General features: G+C 35.2%; 1 protein-coding gene across 2 annotated transcripts in view; it reads left to right on the top strand.

The window, feature by feature from the left end:
* LAMP2 (lysosomal associated membrane protein 2) overlaps positions 1-17,986 on the top strand; it is a 31,487-nt gene that overhangs the window by 9,194 nt on the left and 4,307 nt on the right. Inside the window, exons 2-9 of one of the 2 annotated variants that reach the window (XM_006917815.3) lie at positions 663-781; positions 1,913-2,126; positions 5,671-5,829; positions 6,790-6,974; positions 7,906-8,025; positions 11,700-11,763; positions 12,302-12,466; positions 14,728-17,124. In XM_006917815.3, coding sequence (XP_006917877.1) covers positions 663-781; positions 1,913-2,126; positions 5,671-5,829; positions 6,790-6,974; positions 7,906-8,025; positions 11,700-11,763; positions 12,302-12,466; positions 14,728-14,867 — 1,166 coding nt within the window. In that variant the 3' untranslated portion in view covers positions 14,868-17,124. Of the gene's footprint in view, positions 1-662; positions 782-1,912; positions 2,127-5,670; positions 5,830-6,789; positions 6,975-7,905; positions 8,026-11,699; positions 11,764-12,301; positions 12,467-14,727; positions 17,125-17,986 lie in introns of those variants that run through there. The other variant, XM_006917816.2, reaches the window with a different exon arrangement.

Raw genomic sequence — 17,986 nt, 5'->3', positions numbered from 1 at the left:
ATTGGATTTTAAAATGAAACAAAGCGATGAACCAATATTACATTTATAAAAATTAATCTTTTGTTTATGTATCTAACAACCTTTGCAGTTCTGCTCCCTTGGTCACATGGTATACATGCTTAGAAAGAGCTATACCACCTCTTCAAATCAGAAGAAAGTAGTTTGCCAAGACATCTCTGTGTTATAGGTCATGTAGTTTGTGATAGGACATCAGGTCTGTTCGTCATTTTTGCAGAGAAAGTTCCAAGAGCTGGTTTGAGAGGAGCAGGAGTTTAACACCCCTTCCTAGCTTCCCTTTACCTCATTTACCTTAAAAGACAAAAGTCCTAACAGGCAAACCATAATTGCCTAAAGCAAAACTATCAAGGCACAGATGAATGTGGAAATTATTATTAGGAGGCAAAAGGGAAAAGTCACCAGTCTGTGTCATGACCGAAACATCCTAGGTCGAGTAACTATTCTTTTGGGAAGGGATAATGCTAACTTTATTAATAGGATTCCACTAAAAATACAGAGAAAAACAATCACCAAGATACGATATCTATTAAAAATACTTTGTTTTGTTTTTAGAGCTGGCTGAACTTTGGTAGTGGATAGAGCTTGTTTTTATTTTATATATACTTTTGTAGTATGATTTTAAAATCTTATTCTTTTTAATCTAGGAGCTGTCTCATGTTATTCATTAGAACTTAATTTGACAGATTCAGAAAAGAACATTTGCCTTTATGCAAAATGGCAGATGAAATTCAGAATACGCTATGAGACTACAAGCAAAAATTATGTAAGTATTTTTATTTTTCTTTGAGTTTTATAGCAGGAATTTAATTCTACTCTTTTTTATCCTTTACATATATTTATACAAATAAGATTTCATATATTAACCGACTTAACACTTAAATTCTGTGGGCTTTTTTAAACATGTATACTTGAAGGTATTCTGATTAGTGTTGTAAAGAATGTTTTAACTCATTGGTTCTTTGGAGTTTTTCTTGGAGTTGCTTAAGGGCAAATGATCTGAAGACTATATGGTGTTCAGGTCTGACTACGTACTGTAATGTTTTTAACATGTACTAACATCAAAGCTTGCCCCTTTTTAGATAGTTTGCTATTAAAATATTTTTGGCAATATCCTCTCAATCCCTTTGCCTATTTTCTTTTAGTTAAGATCCTGCCCGCTTACAACCTGACTTCTTTACAAATCAACCTAAGAACAATTCAGGCCAGTGTTCCTTTTCCTTTTAGACATAGTACATGAATTTGTCCAAAGGACTGGTGTGTAGCTGAAGAATATGAGACTGTTTTACACAGCAAACCAGGCAAAGGGCTCCCTAGCCATGGAGGATGTGTGATGTAGATTGAAGTGGCATACCTTTCAAAAATGCTTGGTGCTCATTATTGCCTATTTGTTCCTTACCCCTAAACTTCCTTTTCTTTTCTTTCAACTTCATCTCTTTTATTATTAATTTATTTATATTATTACATTTATTGGGGTAACATTGGTTAATAACATTATATAATTTTCAGGTGTACAAGATTATCATATGATACCTGTATACTCTATTGTGTACCCACCACCCGAAGTCTAGTTCCTTTTACCATATATTTGACCACCTTTACCCACTTTGCCCTCCCTCCACCCTCTTTCCCCTCTGGTAACAACTATTCTGTTGTCTGTATCTATGAGCTTGTTTTTGTTTCATTAGTTTGTTATCTTTTGTTTTATATTCCCTATATGAGTGAAATCTTACAGTTTTTATCCTTTCCATCTCGCTTATTTCACTCAGCATCATAGTCTCAAGATTCATCCATATTGTCACATATGGCAATATTTCATCTTTTTTATGGCTAAATAGTATTCCAGTCACATCTTCTTTATCTAATCATCTGCAAACCAACCTCCTTTTTCTTTTAGAAATTTGTAACCATATCAGACCTTTCCAATGCAACATACAATGGAAGCATCTGTGGGGATGACCAGAATGGACCCAAAATTGCGGTGCAATTTGGATCTGTTTTTTCCTGGGTTGTGAATTTTACGAAGGAAGTGTCTACTTATTCAATTGACATCATCTCATTTTCCTACGACACTAGTGATAACACAACATTTCCCGATGCTAAAGAGAAAGGTAAACTTAAGAAATTGGATTTGTGTTAGGTTCTCTTGTTCTTTATTAATAATCAAAAATGTAAATAATTTAAAAATCATCCTTATGTGTGTCTGCCTTCCTAATTAGAATGGAAACTTCATGTCTATCATCTTCCATCCCATGTACAACACAGTGTTCAACACAGGGATGATATTTGCTGTCATTGTGTGAGTGTTTTACTTTGTTCCAGGTAGTACCCAAAGTGTATTACCAGCAGCATCTCACATAATCCTTACCAGTAAGCCTGGGAAGTAGATATTATCCCAACTTTACAGGTAAAAGGAATGAGATTTGATGAAATTAAATGACTTTCCCAAAGGTCACAGAAGTTAGTAAGTGGGTGAGATGGCCTTTGAGCTACTGAGTTCATGTACTTAACTAGTATTTCATTCAATAGTAGGCACTCAGCAAATGTTGAATCACTGAGCAAATTCTTCACTAATAATTATTTTATTTTTAATAATTATTTTAAATGTATACAAGTTCAGTAACCTAAGACCAGCAGAAATGTTTCATTTCAAATCATTTTACTATTCAGATAGGATTTTGACTGAAAAGTAAAAGACAAAGGTAAAATGACTGAAGTCAACATTGCTGCTATTTTGAGAAATTTCAGGTCCAAATGAACTCAGGAAAGCATTGGCAGTTAGGTAACCCTTGTAACTACTACAACTGAAATGTGTATTAAAATATTTTGAAGGCATGAATAATGCAGATTTCTATTTCGTTAGGGATATAATTCTCTCCTTTCTGCCCCCTTCATTGATATTGAGTTAACATGGTGTTTGTAGTAGCTTAGCATTTCTCACCGATAGTATTTCATTCTGACCCCAGAGACAGATAGATGGGCTTCAGTTGCCTAGACCTGGGGATAAAGGACTCATTTGGATATATAGATATCAAAAAGGTTATATTTTAAAGACCCAAAAGTAAATAAGCTCATATAAAACTTGGGAGATATCGCAGACTGAGACTTGGAAACCAAATCCTAGTTTTCTTTTTACTAATCTCTTAGTTTGAGAGGATAACTAAAGCAGGTTTGTTATGGGATAGCTTAGTTATTTAGCTTTGTGCCCCACACTGTCTTTCAGAACTAGTATAAGATTTGCCTCTCACTTTCAAGGAGCTTAAAAACTAGTTAGAGAGACAGTGAAATTGTTTTCCCACATTATACGGAAAAATTAGAAAGCATTGAGATCCGTGTGAATTTGTTATTGTTGATGTTTGGCAGGTGGAGGGTTCATAAACATTTTTCTGACAATGTGAGAGAAGCTCTAGACCCTCTCTCTCAAACTATAGCGTGACCTTTGCATATGGTACATAGTCCCTGAACCCATCTGTGCATGCCGGTGGATAAGAGGCCAGATTTAAAGTGTTCTCACAGGGGTCCTGATTAGGGGCAGAGAAAAGAGAGGTAAGGGTGCATTGGAGTGAGAAAGGTGAGGAGAGCCTGAGCTGAAACTCAGCTAATGGTAGAATTAGAGGAAGCAGAGAATTTTGAACAGAGTATTTCCAGCAAGGGAAAGCATAGTATGTGCAGCAGTAATTGGAGAGCTGCCTGATTAAAATAGAGGCTGTGTGTGTAGCAGAAGGAAAATCAGGTTGGCTAGGCAGCAGCGGGTCTAAATTATAGGGGGCCTTGGAAACCGAAGAAAGGCATTTAGCTTTATGGGGTAGGCACTGGGGAACCATTTTAGGTTTTTAAGCAGGAGAATGATATAACAAAAGCAGAGACAGTAGTTTATAAAGAATGTTCTGCAGGATTAATTTGGAAGTGAGGAGACTGCAGGCAGAGAGGCCAGTTTAAGAGAGGCTGTTATAGTAATTACAGGATGATGTAATAAATGCCTAGACCAGTGGATAGCAAGAAAAGGAGGTGGGGTTTAATCCGACAGATTTGATGGAAAAACTGTGGACCGTAAAATGTTAACACCTTTCGCTCCTCCCTTTTATTTTAAACAAGAAAGAGTGCAATTTTTTATTACTAGATTCTGTGTAATATTTGAAACTATTTTTGAAATTTAAAGGGCTTCCTTAAAAGGACTGCTGATGATGTTTTTAGAAATAATTTAGTGTTTTCTTTTTAGGTATCTGATAATCGAAGCGACTTTGAAACTGCAGTTTTCTTTTTTTTAAAAAAAAATCATGATTAAAATACAGAAAAGTACAGAGAATAGCAGACCAATTGTATTAATTACCCAGAATTAGTAAATGCCATTTTCATCATATTTGCCTCATCTTTTCATTTAAAGAAATAAAACCATATAGATACACTTAAGGTTTCCTTTGTACCCCCTCCTCAGAGCCATTTTCCTTCCTGCTTCCTGAATGGCAACCACTCTCATGAATTTGGGAGGTAGCCTTCCTGTCTATGTATTTGTATTTGACTAATACATATGTTCATAAACAATACACAATTTAAAATGGTATAGCTTTATAGTGCACCTCCAATATATCTACAATCTGTTTTTTCACTCATTTGTTTTTAGGTCTATCTATATATAGTGAGTTCATGTACCTGTTCACTTAACAATGAGAAACAGTTGTGAAGAAAAATATTCTATTCATTGGTTAAAAAAAATTTCCTTTGGCCGTTAGGGGGTGCCAAGGCAGTATTAATTGGCTTTCTTGCTACATGGTGGAGAGGCACAGGAGGCAGCCTATGTTAAGGGTCTTGAATACCTTCTTCCTTTGCTGCTTCTCCAAAAGAAACTAAGCCATTTGAGTGGATAAGTGTGATCACAGTCTTTTGAAGTTTTACTACAGGGACTATAATAAAAACTGTACAAAAGGGCTATAACTTTTGCTTTCATATGCTGAAGGTTTCATGAAATGGAAAAGTCTTTAAATTCTATCTAGGAAGAGGTTCCAAAAGCTCCTTTTAGTTACTATAACTTACTTTGGATAGTAGCACAAAAATAATTTACTATAAAATTTGTGATTAATCCATTTCTCTTCCTTTTTTCATCACTAAGTCCTGCTGATTCTACCTCAGATAGGTGTTTTCGATTTGGCCTCTTTGCTCTTTTCCTACTGCCCCTCACCATCTTAGTTTAAGCAACCCCCTCCTTGCTTTTCACCTTAACCAGGTCATCACAGTTGTAACCGTTTTTTCTCTTAAATGACTTTCCTTAAAAGTTTCCTCCCTTGCCTATCCTCTACAGTTTTTCTATCTTCCTTAAAATAAATTATGTGCATGTTATTTCCAGCTTTAAAAACTGAAGCTGGCCTTCCATTGCTAAGAAAATAAAGCCCAACGAATCCGTCCTTAGATCACATAAGATGCTTCAAAGTATGACCAGCTGCAGCTTGTCTTCTCTTCCTAACCCCCATCATGTCTTTCCTCTTAAGCAGTATATTTCAGCCCCAGTAAATCTGCCATTCCCTGAATATGCCATGTCCTTTGTCACTTTGGGGATGGAGTAGGGCAGGCAGACAGAAGAGAAGAAAGTCTAATATATATTTATATTATCACTTTTTTCCTACCTTCTCGAAAACAGCTGTTGTTAATCTTGTTTTACAGGAATTTTTACTGTTTACAACCCTGTGGCGTTCGGAATTCCGTTGAATGACATCTTTAGATGCAATAGTGTATCAACTTTAGAAAAGAATGATGTAGTTCAGCACTACTGGGATGTTCATGTACAAGCTTTTGTCCAAAATGGCACAACGAGCACAAAAGGTGACTACTTAGAGTATATATTTCTATACTTGAGTCTTAATTTAAGATTAGAGTATACCAGGTAGCTTTAGTTGAAGTCATTACCTGCAAGCATTTATGTATTAAGACTTACAATTTACACTGGACTGCAAAGTTTTATGCATAATAACAATTCTTATTCTTGTGGAACTTGCAATTTTAGGTTTATGTTGTACATGTTGTCAAATAGTCTTTTAAAATGCTCTACCCATAGTGTTTTTAGCTGATAAAACCTAGTCTTTATTTGAACAGATCCTCAAATAATATTTGATCTACAGCTCTTTAGCTTTTGATGATCTGAGACAAAAGCATAGAAATTAGATTTCTGGGTTCTAATCTTGAATTTTATAAATTGGTTTTGTAACTTTTCTACGACTTTATAGAAATGTAGTAATTTCTCATTCATCAGTTCTGGGAAACTACCAACAATTACTAAAAAGAGATTGAAATGCCAGTGATATGCTGTAGGGGGTAACACAAATAAAAAGTTTATTTGCATTTAAATCCTTAAATGATTTTTAAACTTTTTTTCTGGTATACACTATCCTTTCTTAGAGTGGTTGTTAAGTGGGAGAGAAGAGGGCAGGCCTAGGTTGGGGCAAAATGTTTGCAAATTTAAATATCTGATTTTCACATCAAAGGCAGGTGAGGTTCTTTGGGAATAAAGGGACTTAAGGGTCTGAAAAGATAGACGTGTGGCCACGTGTGAGTGGATAAAGCATTTGGATGTATCTGGAATCTGTCTGCTGTCTCATAACTTAGAGATAGTCTGCATATGAAGCAGCAGTTTGAGAACTCTGCCTCATTTAATTTAAAATATACTATCAAGGTATGTCCTTCCCCTAATATGATCCTTTTGGACTTTTATTGTGAGAAATATTTTGCTCTTCCCTGACCTTATGAATTAAGAAAAAGTCTGGTTTATTTTGTCCTTCGTTTTAGAGTTTCTGTGTGACCAAGATAAAACTTCAACCACAGCAGCGACCACTACTCACACCACTGTACCATCTACTACAATGCCTACTCCAAAGGAAAAACCAGAGGTTGGATCCTATTTGGTTAATAATGGCAATGGGACTTGTCTTCTGGCTACCATGGGGCTGCAGCTGAACATCACTCAAGAAAAGGTATAGTTGTCTATTTTTATGGATATTTTCTATTCTGATCTCCTTTCAAGTAGTGTATCCTACATTCAGCCCAAGAGTACTGTTACTAGAATGATGTTATTTTAAATGGAGATTTGATGTTGTCAAATATGTGGTGACGGAAGGAAATCTAACTTGGGTGGTGAACACACAATACAATGTACAGGTGATGTACTATAGAACTGTATACTCGAAACCTATATAATTTTAGTCACCCCAATACATTTCACAAAAAAATAAATAAATGGAAATTTGATGTTGACTTATTGAGTTTTGGTTAGTCTGGAGTTATTGTAACTGTGAAGAGTTAATGTTGCTGTCAAGGTGTTATCTTGGCCAGCAGGTAACCTAGCAGTTTAAAAGGACTCTGGTTTTCCTTTCCATTTGCCATCGGTAGATCAAAGTATAAGCGGTTGATTGTCATTTCAGTCGGTTTAATAAAACCCCTTCACTTTTATCTGAAACAAACTCTAGGTTGATCTATGGGAACAGTGCAGCTATCTCTTTCTCCAGCTCTTCGATGACTCAAATCATATAGATAGGCTCAAGGTACAGGATGGCACTTCTAGTTGCAGTGTTCCACTGAGGCTACAGAGGGCATGCCAGTGAACAAATCCCATTTCCACAGACCCATGACTTAAACAGCTAGACAGATGGCTCATATGCTCCATAAAATATATGTATTTTCATTTGGCTCATTACTGAAGAAGCTTCCCTCTTGTTTTTCTTTTTTTAAGTCATCTGACTCATAGCTTTAGGGCCTGTACCAACTTTGAAAGTAAGACACCATAAACTTAAGTATCTAGACAAAAGGATTTTTTTGTTCTCCACTGAGGTTGGTCTTATTAGAGTATAAGGTTTTGCTGTAGACATTTATGGTTAATCTGTACCTTTCCCCCATCTTCTCCTGAAGGTTGTTTCAGTTATTAACATCAAACCCAATACAACTGACTTCACTGGGAGCTGCCATCCTCAAACTGCTCTACTTAGGCTGAACAGTAGCAACATTAAGTATCTTGACTTCGTCTTTATGGTGAGTAATAGATTTTTCTAAAATTAGGTTCATTCTCAGAAATTGGGTTCATTCTCTATATGAAAGTCTAGGGTGGTGTGTGTGTGTGTATGTGTTGGGGATGGATATTTATCTCTATTTCCATTTCAACACTGTTTAATTATAGAATATAGTCCATAGCCTTATAAAACCCTCAGGGTCACCTCAGTGGTCTGTGGGCTGGACTCTTACATTAATGTTCGCCAAAAGTGACTATTCCGCTGTTATATAGACCCTAGAGTAGGAGCGAAAATTAACTCACATCAAAAAAACCTGTCTAACCTATCCATATATATAAAATATATGTATAAAAGATAAAAAGTAATTTCCATAATATTTTTCTCTATTATTGGTTAGAAAACTCATGGTTGTCGACTATAATATTTTAGGCTCTTTGGAGGCTATACTATTGGTAATGGTATCCATAATAATAGTTAATATTTATTGAGTACTTATATGTGCAAGACTCTGTGTAAGTACTTTACATGCATTAATTCATTAAATCAGGACAGCTTATAATGTCAGCATTCAGATTTTTGTTCTTCATGCTTGTATCAAAGGCTATACCTTAAACAGAAAGTTCTAGGTTAAGCATACATTCCCTACTCCTTGCTAGCATCAATTAATCATTAGGGACCTTTATTTTCACCCTCTCAGAAGCAGTTATTATCCCCACAATTTTTAGCAAATGGGAATGGAAAAGAGGAGATAGCTATCAGTGGAAGGAACTGTTGGACCACCAACAGTTTTCAAACTGAGAGTTATTGTATAAGTGAATAAAAAACAGTTCAGCTTTTAAATCAGATTATTGTATCTCAGGGTGGGGAAATAGTCTCAACATCTGATATATAAATTAGGTCTGCTGTTATTTGTTTCATATCTGAACTTGGTTTTTTGAGTCTAAAGCCTTTTTTCTGTATGGATATGTGCCGAATAACTGAGGATTATATTAGACAAATATATTTTAGAAAAGTTTACAAAAATCTTCCCTTTTCTAACATTCAAATCATTCCTTTGTTATAGTACATATATGACCAGTGAATTACTACTAAGAACGTCTAGTTAAGCTTGCCCTTTTCAATGCAGTAAGAGCAGACCTCCCCAGATACATTCTTTTTTAAAGTTATTGCATGGTGATTATGTTATAGTCAATAAGAATGTGGAAAGTAATATTTTAGGTTCATTCCCTCTTGAGTGGTTCAGTTTCATCTTTCTAGCTATGGTAGGATCCTATAAGGATCATGGTTTCTCCTTACTCTCATGAAGAAATATTTAATATTTGATAATTACAATATTTAATTTGCCCAGCAGACTATTTTAAAATGTAATCCAAAATAATGACATTTTAACAATTCTATGGGCATTTTGAAAACTCAGGAAACACCTACAGTGTCACCAGAGTTCAGTGAGGCCCATCTCACCTTCAACCCTGTCATGATAGATGCTTCTAAAAAGAATCTGTTGAATTCAAGTGTGTTATTTGCAGGATGCTGTCGTGGTATACAAAGAAGGCCTATATTCTTAAGGTACCCACAGTTTAGCAGTAGTTAGAAATATACAAATAATTACCATTTTTGTGGAAGGCCTTCCTTGAATGCCATGCTAAGACTTTTGAACTGGATTCTGTGGGCAATAGAGCACTGCAGAAGGTACATACAAAGTGGAATAAGTGCTTTACGAGAGGATAATACATGGTGCTGTGAGAGTATAGAGGAGAGAGAGTTTAATTCTGGCTGGAGGCAAGTCAGGAAGGTTTGATGGAGGAGATGGCATTTGAGCTGGACTTTCAAGGATGGGTCAGATTTGTACAAAATGGGAATAAGTGCGAAAGTATGGGTTATCCCTGGATTAAGGAACACAATCAAGACCAGCCAGGAGAATGAGGCATGTAGTGTGTTAAGTGAAAGGTAAGTATGGAAAAGTAGTTGGGACAAATTGTGGAGAGCCTTGAATGCTGAGCTGAGACATAGCCTAAGCAGAGGAAAGATGTGATGAGATGGTCAAGTCCTCCTTTAAGCTTCTTCCTGCAAGTTCTCTGAGTCTCTCCCCTTGTTGTCATTCCTAGCTGCCTTTGACCTGATTCTAGCCTGCATTACCCCTTACCTGGATTGTTTAGCCTCCTAACTAGTCCCTCCTCTTCCTCTACTTCCTCAATGTTCTGCATCAGCTTAATATTCGGGAAGCACAGCTCTTCCTCAGAAACCTTCAGTGGTTCTGTTTTGCCAGCAAGATAATATCTAAATTCCCTGGCAGAGTAGTTCTAGCCCCTACCCCATCATGCAATGTAATGTGCATATCCAGCTTTGTTTCCTTCATTCTTTCTTCATGAATCTTATTCTTCCCTCACCCTGTTCCCTGTGCACATCCAGTGAGGTAAGATAGCATGATAGTTACCAGCCCATAGACTCTGCAGCCACATTCTGGGTTCAAGTCCCAACTTACCAATTACTAACCGTATAGACTCTGGGAAAGTTACTTAACATCTCTGCACTTCGATTACTCCATCTCAAAATGGGGTGTTATAATTATTCAATGATGCTTCATGTGTAAAGTTTTAAGAACAGTGCTTGGCATTTAGTAAGTTCTCAAATGCTAGTGTACTTGTGATTATGCTTATTTTTTACCTTCATGCTGTTGCCTTCTCGAATACCCTTTTCTGATTGTTTCCTAATTGAATCTTACACAATTCAAATGGCCCATCCCTATGCTTTTGCTCTTCCCCTAGTTGGAAGTAATTTCTCTCCTTTTAATTTTCATAACTTATCACTTTTTTGTAATATGTTTATGTACAGTAGTCCCCCCTTATCCATGGGGAATATGTTCCAAGACCCCCAGCGGATGCCTGAAACCGCAGACAGTACCAAATCCTGTATGTACTATGTTTTTTTCTATATGTACATACCTATGATAAAATTTAATTTGTAAATTAGGCACAGTAAGATATTAACAACAATAATAAAATAGAACAATTATAACATTATATGTAATAAAAGTTATGTGAATGTGGTCTCTCAAAATACCCTGGAATTTTTCGTTTAATAATTTTGGACTACAGTTGACTGTGGATAACTGAAACCACGGAAAATAACATCACAGATAAGGGGGTACTATTGTATTTATCTTATCTTTCATGGCAGATTACAGACATGGTGGGGTCAGGATCCAAGTCTGGTTCATTTTGCTAGCTTCCTGAAACACTTTGATAGATTACCTTGTATAAACGAAGCACTGAACTAATTGAAGTGACTGGGTGATCAGATGAGTGCTTCAGAAAGACAGTATCAGTCAAGGAAAGATTGAACTGTAGAGGCTGAAAGGCAAGGAGCCCAGTTAAGAGGTTATTGTGATCCAGGCTTGAGGTGGTGAGGGCTCAGCAAGTGACCGGAATAAAATGGAGGGAATGAATTGTTGAGTGTCTGAGAACCATATGACTACTCCTCTGGTCCAAAAATTAGAAACCAAATGCAGAGGCAAAGGGTTTCTCTCACATTTTGAGTTCTCTTTACATAGTTGCAGTTTATTCTACTAGCCCAGTTCTAATCCATAGTTTTATCTTTTGAGTAATAGTATTAGATTGCATTTCTTCTGTAGATATAGTCACTGTACCTGTAGGCAATTGTGATGTGTTGATTAACTGGAAGATCTTTTTCAAACAGAAAAATGAAAACCGATTCTATCTGAAGGAAGTGAATGTCAGCATGTCTTTGAATAATGGCTCTGGTAAGCAAAATATTGGCCTTGGGGAAAAGAGTGTGGGTTACACTGAAGGAATAGAAACCATAATTTTCTTGTTACAAAACAGTGCCTTATTTAGTGGGACAGATTTCATGTGAAAATTGTACCTTGACCACAACTTAAAATCAGTAGCTTAGAACAGTAGTATTCTATCTTTTGCAGTACCCCATATTTTCCAAAGTATGGTGTGACCAATCTTCAGACTATAGAAACATCTATCGACATATAGGGAATGGTGTCAGATGATTACTATAATTAGTGGGTAATCACATTGTAAGGTATGAAAATGTCGAATCACTGTCATATACCTGAAACTAATGTAACTAATATAATATCGTATACCAACTACACTTTGAAAAAAAATTTAAAAACTAAAGATAAGGAACCTAGTGATCAGAAGAATTGCTTTTTGTGGATAGACCCTGTACTCCAAGCTCCCATACTTCACTGAAAAATCCTAAGAACTGTCTTACTTTTAATGTTGATAGGATAAGAAGTTACTAATATATTTTTTTCTTTAAAGTTTTCAGCATTGCAAATAACAATCTTAGCTACTGGGATGCCTCCCTGGGAAGTTCTTACATGTGCAACAAAGAGCAGACAGTTTCAGTGTCCGAAGCATTTCAGATAAATACCTTTGATCTAAGGGTTCAGCCTTTCAATGTGATAGAAGGAAAGTATTCTACAGGTAAGAATCAAGCAAGTTTTATTAATAATTTATGTTCTTATGTTTACTTTTCCTTTGAGTCTTGGGAATTTAAGCATTGAAATAGAGAAAATATGAATTAACTCTCGACTCTTGGAGAGTTCTCATAGCCTTAAGCAAGTTGTATCACTCTTTATTTGCCCCATCATTTTACTTGAACTAGATTTTTTTTGTGATCTGAAAATCATTTGTGACAAAGTTCTTAAAGCTAAAAACTGATAGAAGCTTTAAATGAGTTTTACTTAATGTAGGGATGCTTCCCCTAGGTTTTAGTTTGTGAGAAGGATGGCACTTGGGAGCAGCAGCTTTAAGCATCTTACATCTGCCTTCTTGGGGCCATCTTCTCACTGGAAACATTTTCATACTTGAATAAAAGCAGTTTGGTCTTACTTTGTTGAGACAAAAGATTGCGGTAGCAAAACCTCAAATATTGTGAACTGTGGTTTGGTCTGTCAGAATGATCTGGAGAGTTTTAAAAACATGGTAGTGTTTATCAGATTTTCAATGAAACCTTTGTGAAGAGCTCATTACAGTGTTTATATGAATATGAAAGATGCATTTGGCATTGCAAGATTAAAATTTTCATGAAGGAAAAAATTACATAGAATTCCTTAATAGACTTGTCCTTTTAAACCAGTTACCTAAAATTGGGGGTTGCGGATCGCAGCTCTGTTGAACACAGCTATTCCAGTCATTCATAATGTTTTTAACAATTAATTGCATGGTTTACAAGGAAATTTGGAAACTGTATTTAAATGTGAACATGCTATGAGCCATTGAACAACTTTTACAGTAGTACTGAATACCCAGCCCGACTTGGTTAGGCCAAAATAAATTGGGCTCTTCACTACCGTTCTTGTGACTAGGGAGGTTAATGTGTAATTAAAATTTTTTTTTTCAACAATTCATTTTCCCTTTTGTCTGTTTTCTTTTTACTTCAATTATTTTTATCCTTTAATAGTTTTATTTTTGAGCCTTTATCTAGCTCCCCTACATTATTACCCTAATTTAAGATTCAAATTTGTATTTAGAATTTAAAATCATTTGCAGTGTAATTTTAGCTCAAGCCTGTTTATCTAGTCAGCTGTAATAGAGATGAGCTTTGTTCTTTATCTGATTTGAAACTTTGATTTTTATGTTCATAGCATTAAAAATGTCACCCAGGGGAACATACAATATTTAATAATGAATGCAAAATCTTTTTGTGGAACTAGGTTCTTGACCTTTAAATACAACACACTGGTAATACTTGACTATATAGGAAGAGGAAATAGACTTGCAGTAAAGTAAAAGAATGTTGATTGGATTTTCCTGGATCAGACTACTCCCTAGAAATAGAAAAAAATAGCCCTTTTGGCTGCTAGTACTGACCAGATTGATAAATGTAATAAACACACTTAAATTAGTAAGAGATCCCAGTGTCTTGACTTTTGTAGCTAATAAAATCATGTCAGGGATCTGTATGCTTTTTCTGTAAAAGCCCAGACAGTGTTTTATGTTTGGAGGCCATGTGGTATCTGTCACAACTATCCAACTTTGCTACTGTAGCCTGAAAACAGCCACAGACAACAAATGAGTGTGGCTATGTTCCAATAAAACTTTATTTGTGGATTCCGAAATTTGAATTTCTTATAATTCTCATGTCTCACAAAAGAATCTTTTGGAGTTTTTTTCCCAATCATTTAAAAATGTTTAAAAGCCATTTTTAGCTCTTGGGCCAGATTTGGCCCACAGGCTATAGTTTACTGATCTCTGTTCTAAAGGATTACAGAGCCAGCCTGGCGATTCTAATCCTAATGATTAAACCTTCCTCATCTGATCCCAGTCTCCCAAAAGATATTCACTCTACCACATAGAGCCTAATCTGGCTATGTTAAATGGGTTATATTAGCTCTTTTCATTTTTGATAAAGTAATACTCCTATTTTGGAAAGGACTTGGAATAGAAATGAAACACATTTACACATGTATGTGTTTACTCACAGATATGAGTATATTTGTATTCATATATATGAATACCTATATGTACACACTTACATGAATGAAAGGGCAAATAAGTTTTAGGATTTTAATTCTAGAACAATCCATAATTTTCTTTAGCTTTATCATTAAAATGTATCTGTCTTAATTACTTAAAGTTGAACTTGTAAAAGCATTTCTGACTTTTGAATCAACATCTTTTACTTTTGGACATTCTTTTTTGATTATACTCATTATTTGTTACACACTTTTTCTCACCAACAGCTCAGGAGTGTTCGCTGGATGATGACACCATTCTAATACCAATTATAGTTGGTGCTGGTCTTTCAGGCTTGATTATCGTTATAGTGATTGCTTACCTAATTGGCAGAAGAAAAAGTTATGCGGGATATCAGACTCTGTAACACTAATCCATATGTGATCTCTGTTACAAAATATTAAAGCAAGTACAAGTTCCAACATGCAGTACTGTTCAATTTAAGGTATATTTAGTTGTAGTTCTGACCTTAGAATTGGGGATTTCACAGTTAAATACAAACACCCCAAAACTATAAACTACAAATTAATTACATGATTGTGGTTTCCCCAACCAAGGGATGTAAAACTGTTATTTCTGCAGCAAAAGTCATGTGCAAAATCACCTGGATTATAGGTTCTATTTTGTCTTGAGTTAATATTTCTGTGTTTTCACTTTAGATATTCTGACTAGAAATAGTTTAAGAAAAACAATTTTTAAAAAGGTTTTTTTTTTTTTTTCCTGCATGTAGTCGAATTGAGACAACACATTCTACAGTGGATTTGTACTTGTTCCTTTTGTATTTTTTTCTGTGATTTTGTTTGTAGGTTAACTTAGCTGCTTTGACATTGCTGCATATTTGACCTATGAGAGATATGCCAGTATCCTAATGTTGTTCGAATATATTTGTGTTTAATGTGGCTATAATGACAAAAGATACAAAAGCTTTTAACATTTTAGAATAAGTGTTAAACTTATTGTTTAATCATTTTTTTTTTAAGAACTAGATATTTCAGTCTTTTAAATTGCAAGATACAAAACTATTCCAGCTGGGCATTTCAATCCATTTTCTATGTGCTTTAGAGATAGTGGCTAGGCAGGCCAGTTTTGGGCATTAGTTCTTTGTACCCATAAATTGGCTTATGTATGCAGTGCTAAAGTTAATGTAGACTTCTCTCTAGCCTTCCAGTATCCTTGGTGGCAGTAGTACGTTTTATTCCTTTCCTGTCTTTTCTTTTCCTTAAAGAAATGACAGTATGTTTTAGAACCTAGATAAAGAAGTGCACTTACACTTAAAAAGTAACCTGCACCTAACCCATAAGTCTTGGTCTTCTCTTAGTCCATTAAAAAGTTGGTTTTTTGTTTGTTTGTTTGTTTCCAGCTTACATTGATTGCTACAACATTTACTAATTTAGCTTTCCCATTTAAATGGTTTTGTGCTAATCAAAACCTAGATTATTATCATTCATTGTGGTAGAATCATGATTAATTCATGTATTTTGTGTTCAGTTTTGTCCTCAGGGGAGATGCACCAATTGTCCATTTACTGTATACCATCTAATGTTTATATAAGAAAGCAAAAAGTTTCAATTTGATAGTTAACACATGGAGTATTTCTTGCTCTTTCTATGAGATTTTTTAATTGGAATGGCTGAACAAATATTTTTAAATTGTTAATATGCAGCCATTGACGGTTCCTGAGTTTTTGCGTGTGGGAGATTTTGTGCCCCCCCGCCATTCACTAGAAAATGAGATATCTGGGTTCCAAAATATTATTGACCTTGAATTAATTTGGTAGTCTAGCTACACACACAGACAGACACACAGTTGCACACACAAGCAATTGCATGTTAACGTGTATGTCTATAACTATCTTTTGAGTTACATTGGAATGCTAAAATGTTTTCTCACATTTAAATTTGCTCTCTGTTTAGAGTAGCCTGAAAAATCTTACTGGCTCAGAATCAGATTCCTCACCAGCTGTACATTGAGCTGTATTGTCGGCTTAAGGCACTTTTTAAAGACTAAATATAAATCTGATTTTTTTAAATTATTTTTTATTTAAATAGTGTCTTAGTGTAAGATTGTTAACCTTAGAAGACTAGATAACTCTTATAAGAATGTAGGCCTCAGTTATTTCTCATGAGTCAAAACAAAGCAGCTTTTTCAAAAAATAAAATTTGGAAGCACAAGTGGGTGGCGCTGGCTTAATGCTGTTAATGTTTTTAAAAGTTTCTGTGTTTAGATTATATACCTGATTCATATTAAAATACCTCTAATTAGCACTGTTTTCTAGAAAATCTGACTTCATTGAATATTTTTGTATTTTACATGGGCCAGTTTATATACGGTTATTTATGTTATTATTTCCTATAGCCACATGTTCTTTGTACCTTTTGTAGTTTAATTTGCTCTACTGGGTTTACACCTTGATGGTCTAACGCTCTGTATGGTTCTGGATAATACTCATGTTTTAGCATTCGTATAAAGAGACTGGTCCGTGTAAATACTTCTCATGTCTTTTTTCTCAAATGTTTAAACCACTAGTTGATGTATAGTATTTCTCTTTAGATATTTGCTTGTCCATTTGCTCAACGTATTGCTTCTAAAACAAACAATAAAAATTATTTTATTTCTTAATAAAATTTGCTCACATTTTTTCCCATTGGTTAAAGTCAAGATTTTGTATACCACATAATGGCAATTTCTTTCCAAAGGAAAAATTCTACAAATGCTTAGAAGTAGAACTAAGTTATTTCCAAATGTTCTGTTATACTATTACTATTGGAAGAGTGGTCCCATACATAGGTTTCTACTGATGCTGGGCTGGCTACAGAATAAGAATCACCTGGGAAGCTTGTTGTACAAGTTCAGATTCCAGGTGCCATTCCTAGGAGACATAATTTAGCAGATCTGAGCGAGAGAGAGAGAGAGAGAGAGAGAGAGAGAGTCCCCAGATAAATCTGGTAGCCAGTTGGTGAACCAATGATCAAGAATATTCCTTTCTTAGTAAAAGGGTCATTATGCAGTTCTCTCAACTCCTAAGTTGAGGCTGATATTTAATATCTGTACATAGCAGCTCTACACTTCAGTCATACAATCTGAGCTATTGATCTGAACCAAAATAGGATTACATGCAATCTCTCTCAGATACCCTAAAATCTTGAACCTTAGTATATCACACACAAAAAATTTTTAGCAACCTAGCTAGTAAAGGGTCATTATGCAGTTCTCTCAACTCCTAAGTTGAGGCTGATATTTAATATCTGTACATAGCAGCTCTACACTTCAGTCATACAATCTGAGCTATTGATCTGAACCAAAATAGGATTACATGCAATCTCTCTCAGATACCCTAAAATCTTGAACCTTAGTATATCACACACAAAAAATTTTTAGCAACCTAGCTAGTAACTTTCCTCTGGATTACCCAGTTAAGCCATGTGACTGCCAGTTAATCATCACAGCTCCCACTTCTGCTACTAGTTACCATGTGATTTGTCCAAG

Source organism: Pteropus alecto, unplaced genomic scaffold (assembly GCF_000325575.1).
Source record: "Pteropus alecto unplaced genomic scaffold, ASM32557v1 scaffold167, whole genome shotgun sequence".
Lineage (NCBI taxonomy): Eukaryota > Metazoa > Chordata > Mammalia > Chiroptera > Pteropodidae > Pteropus > Pteropus alecto.
This window is presented reverse-complemented; position numbering and strand designations above follow the sequence as displayed.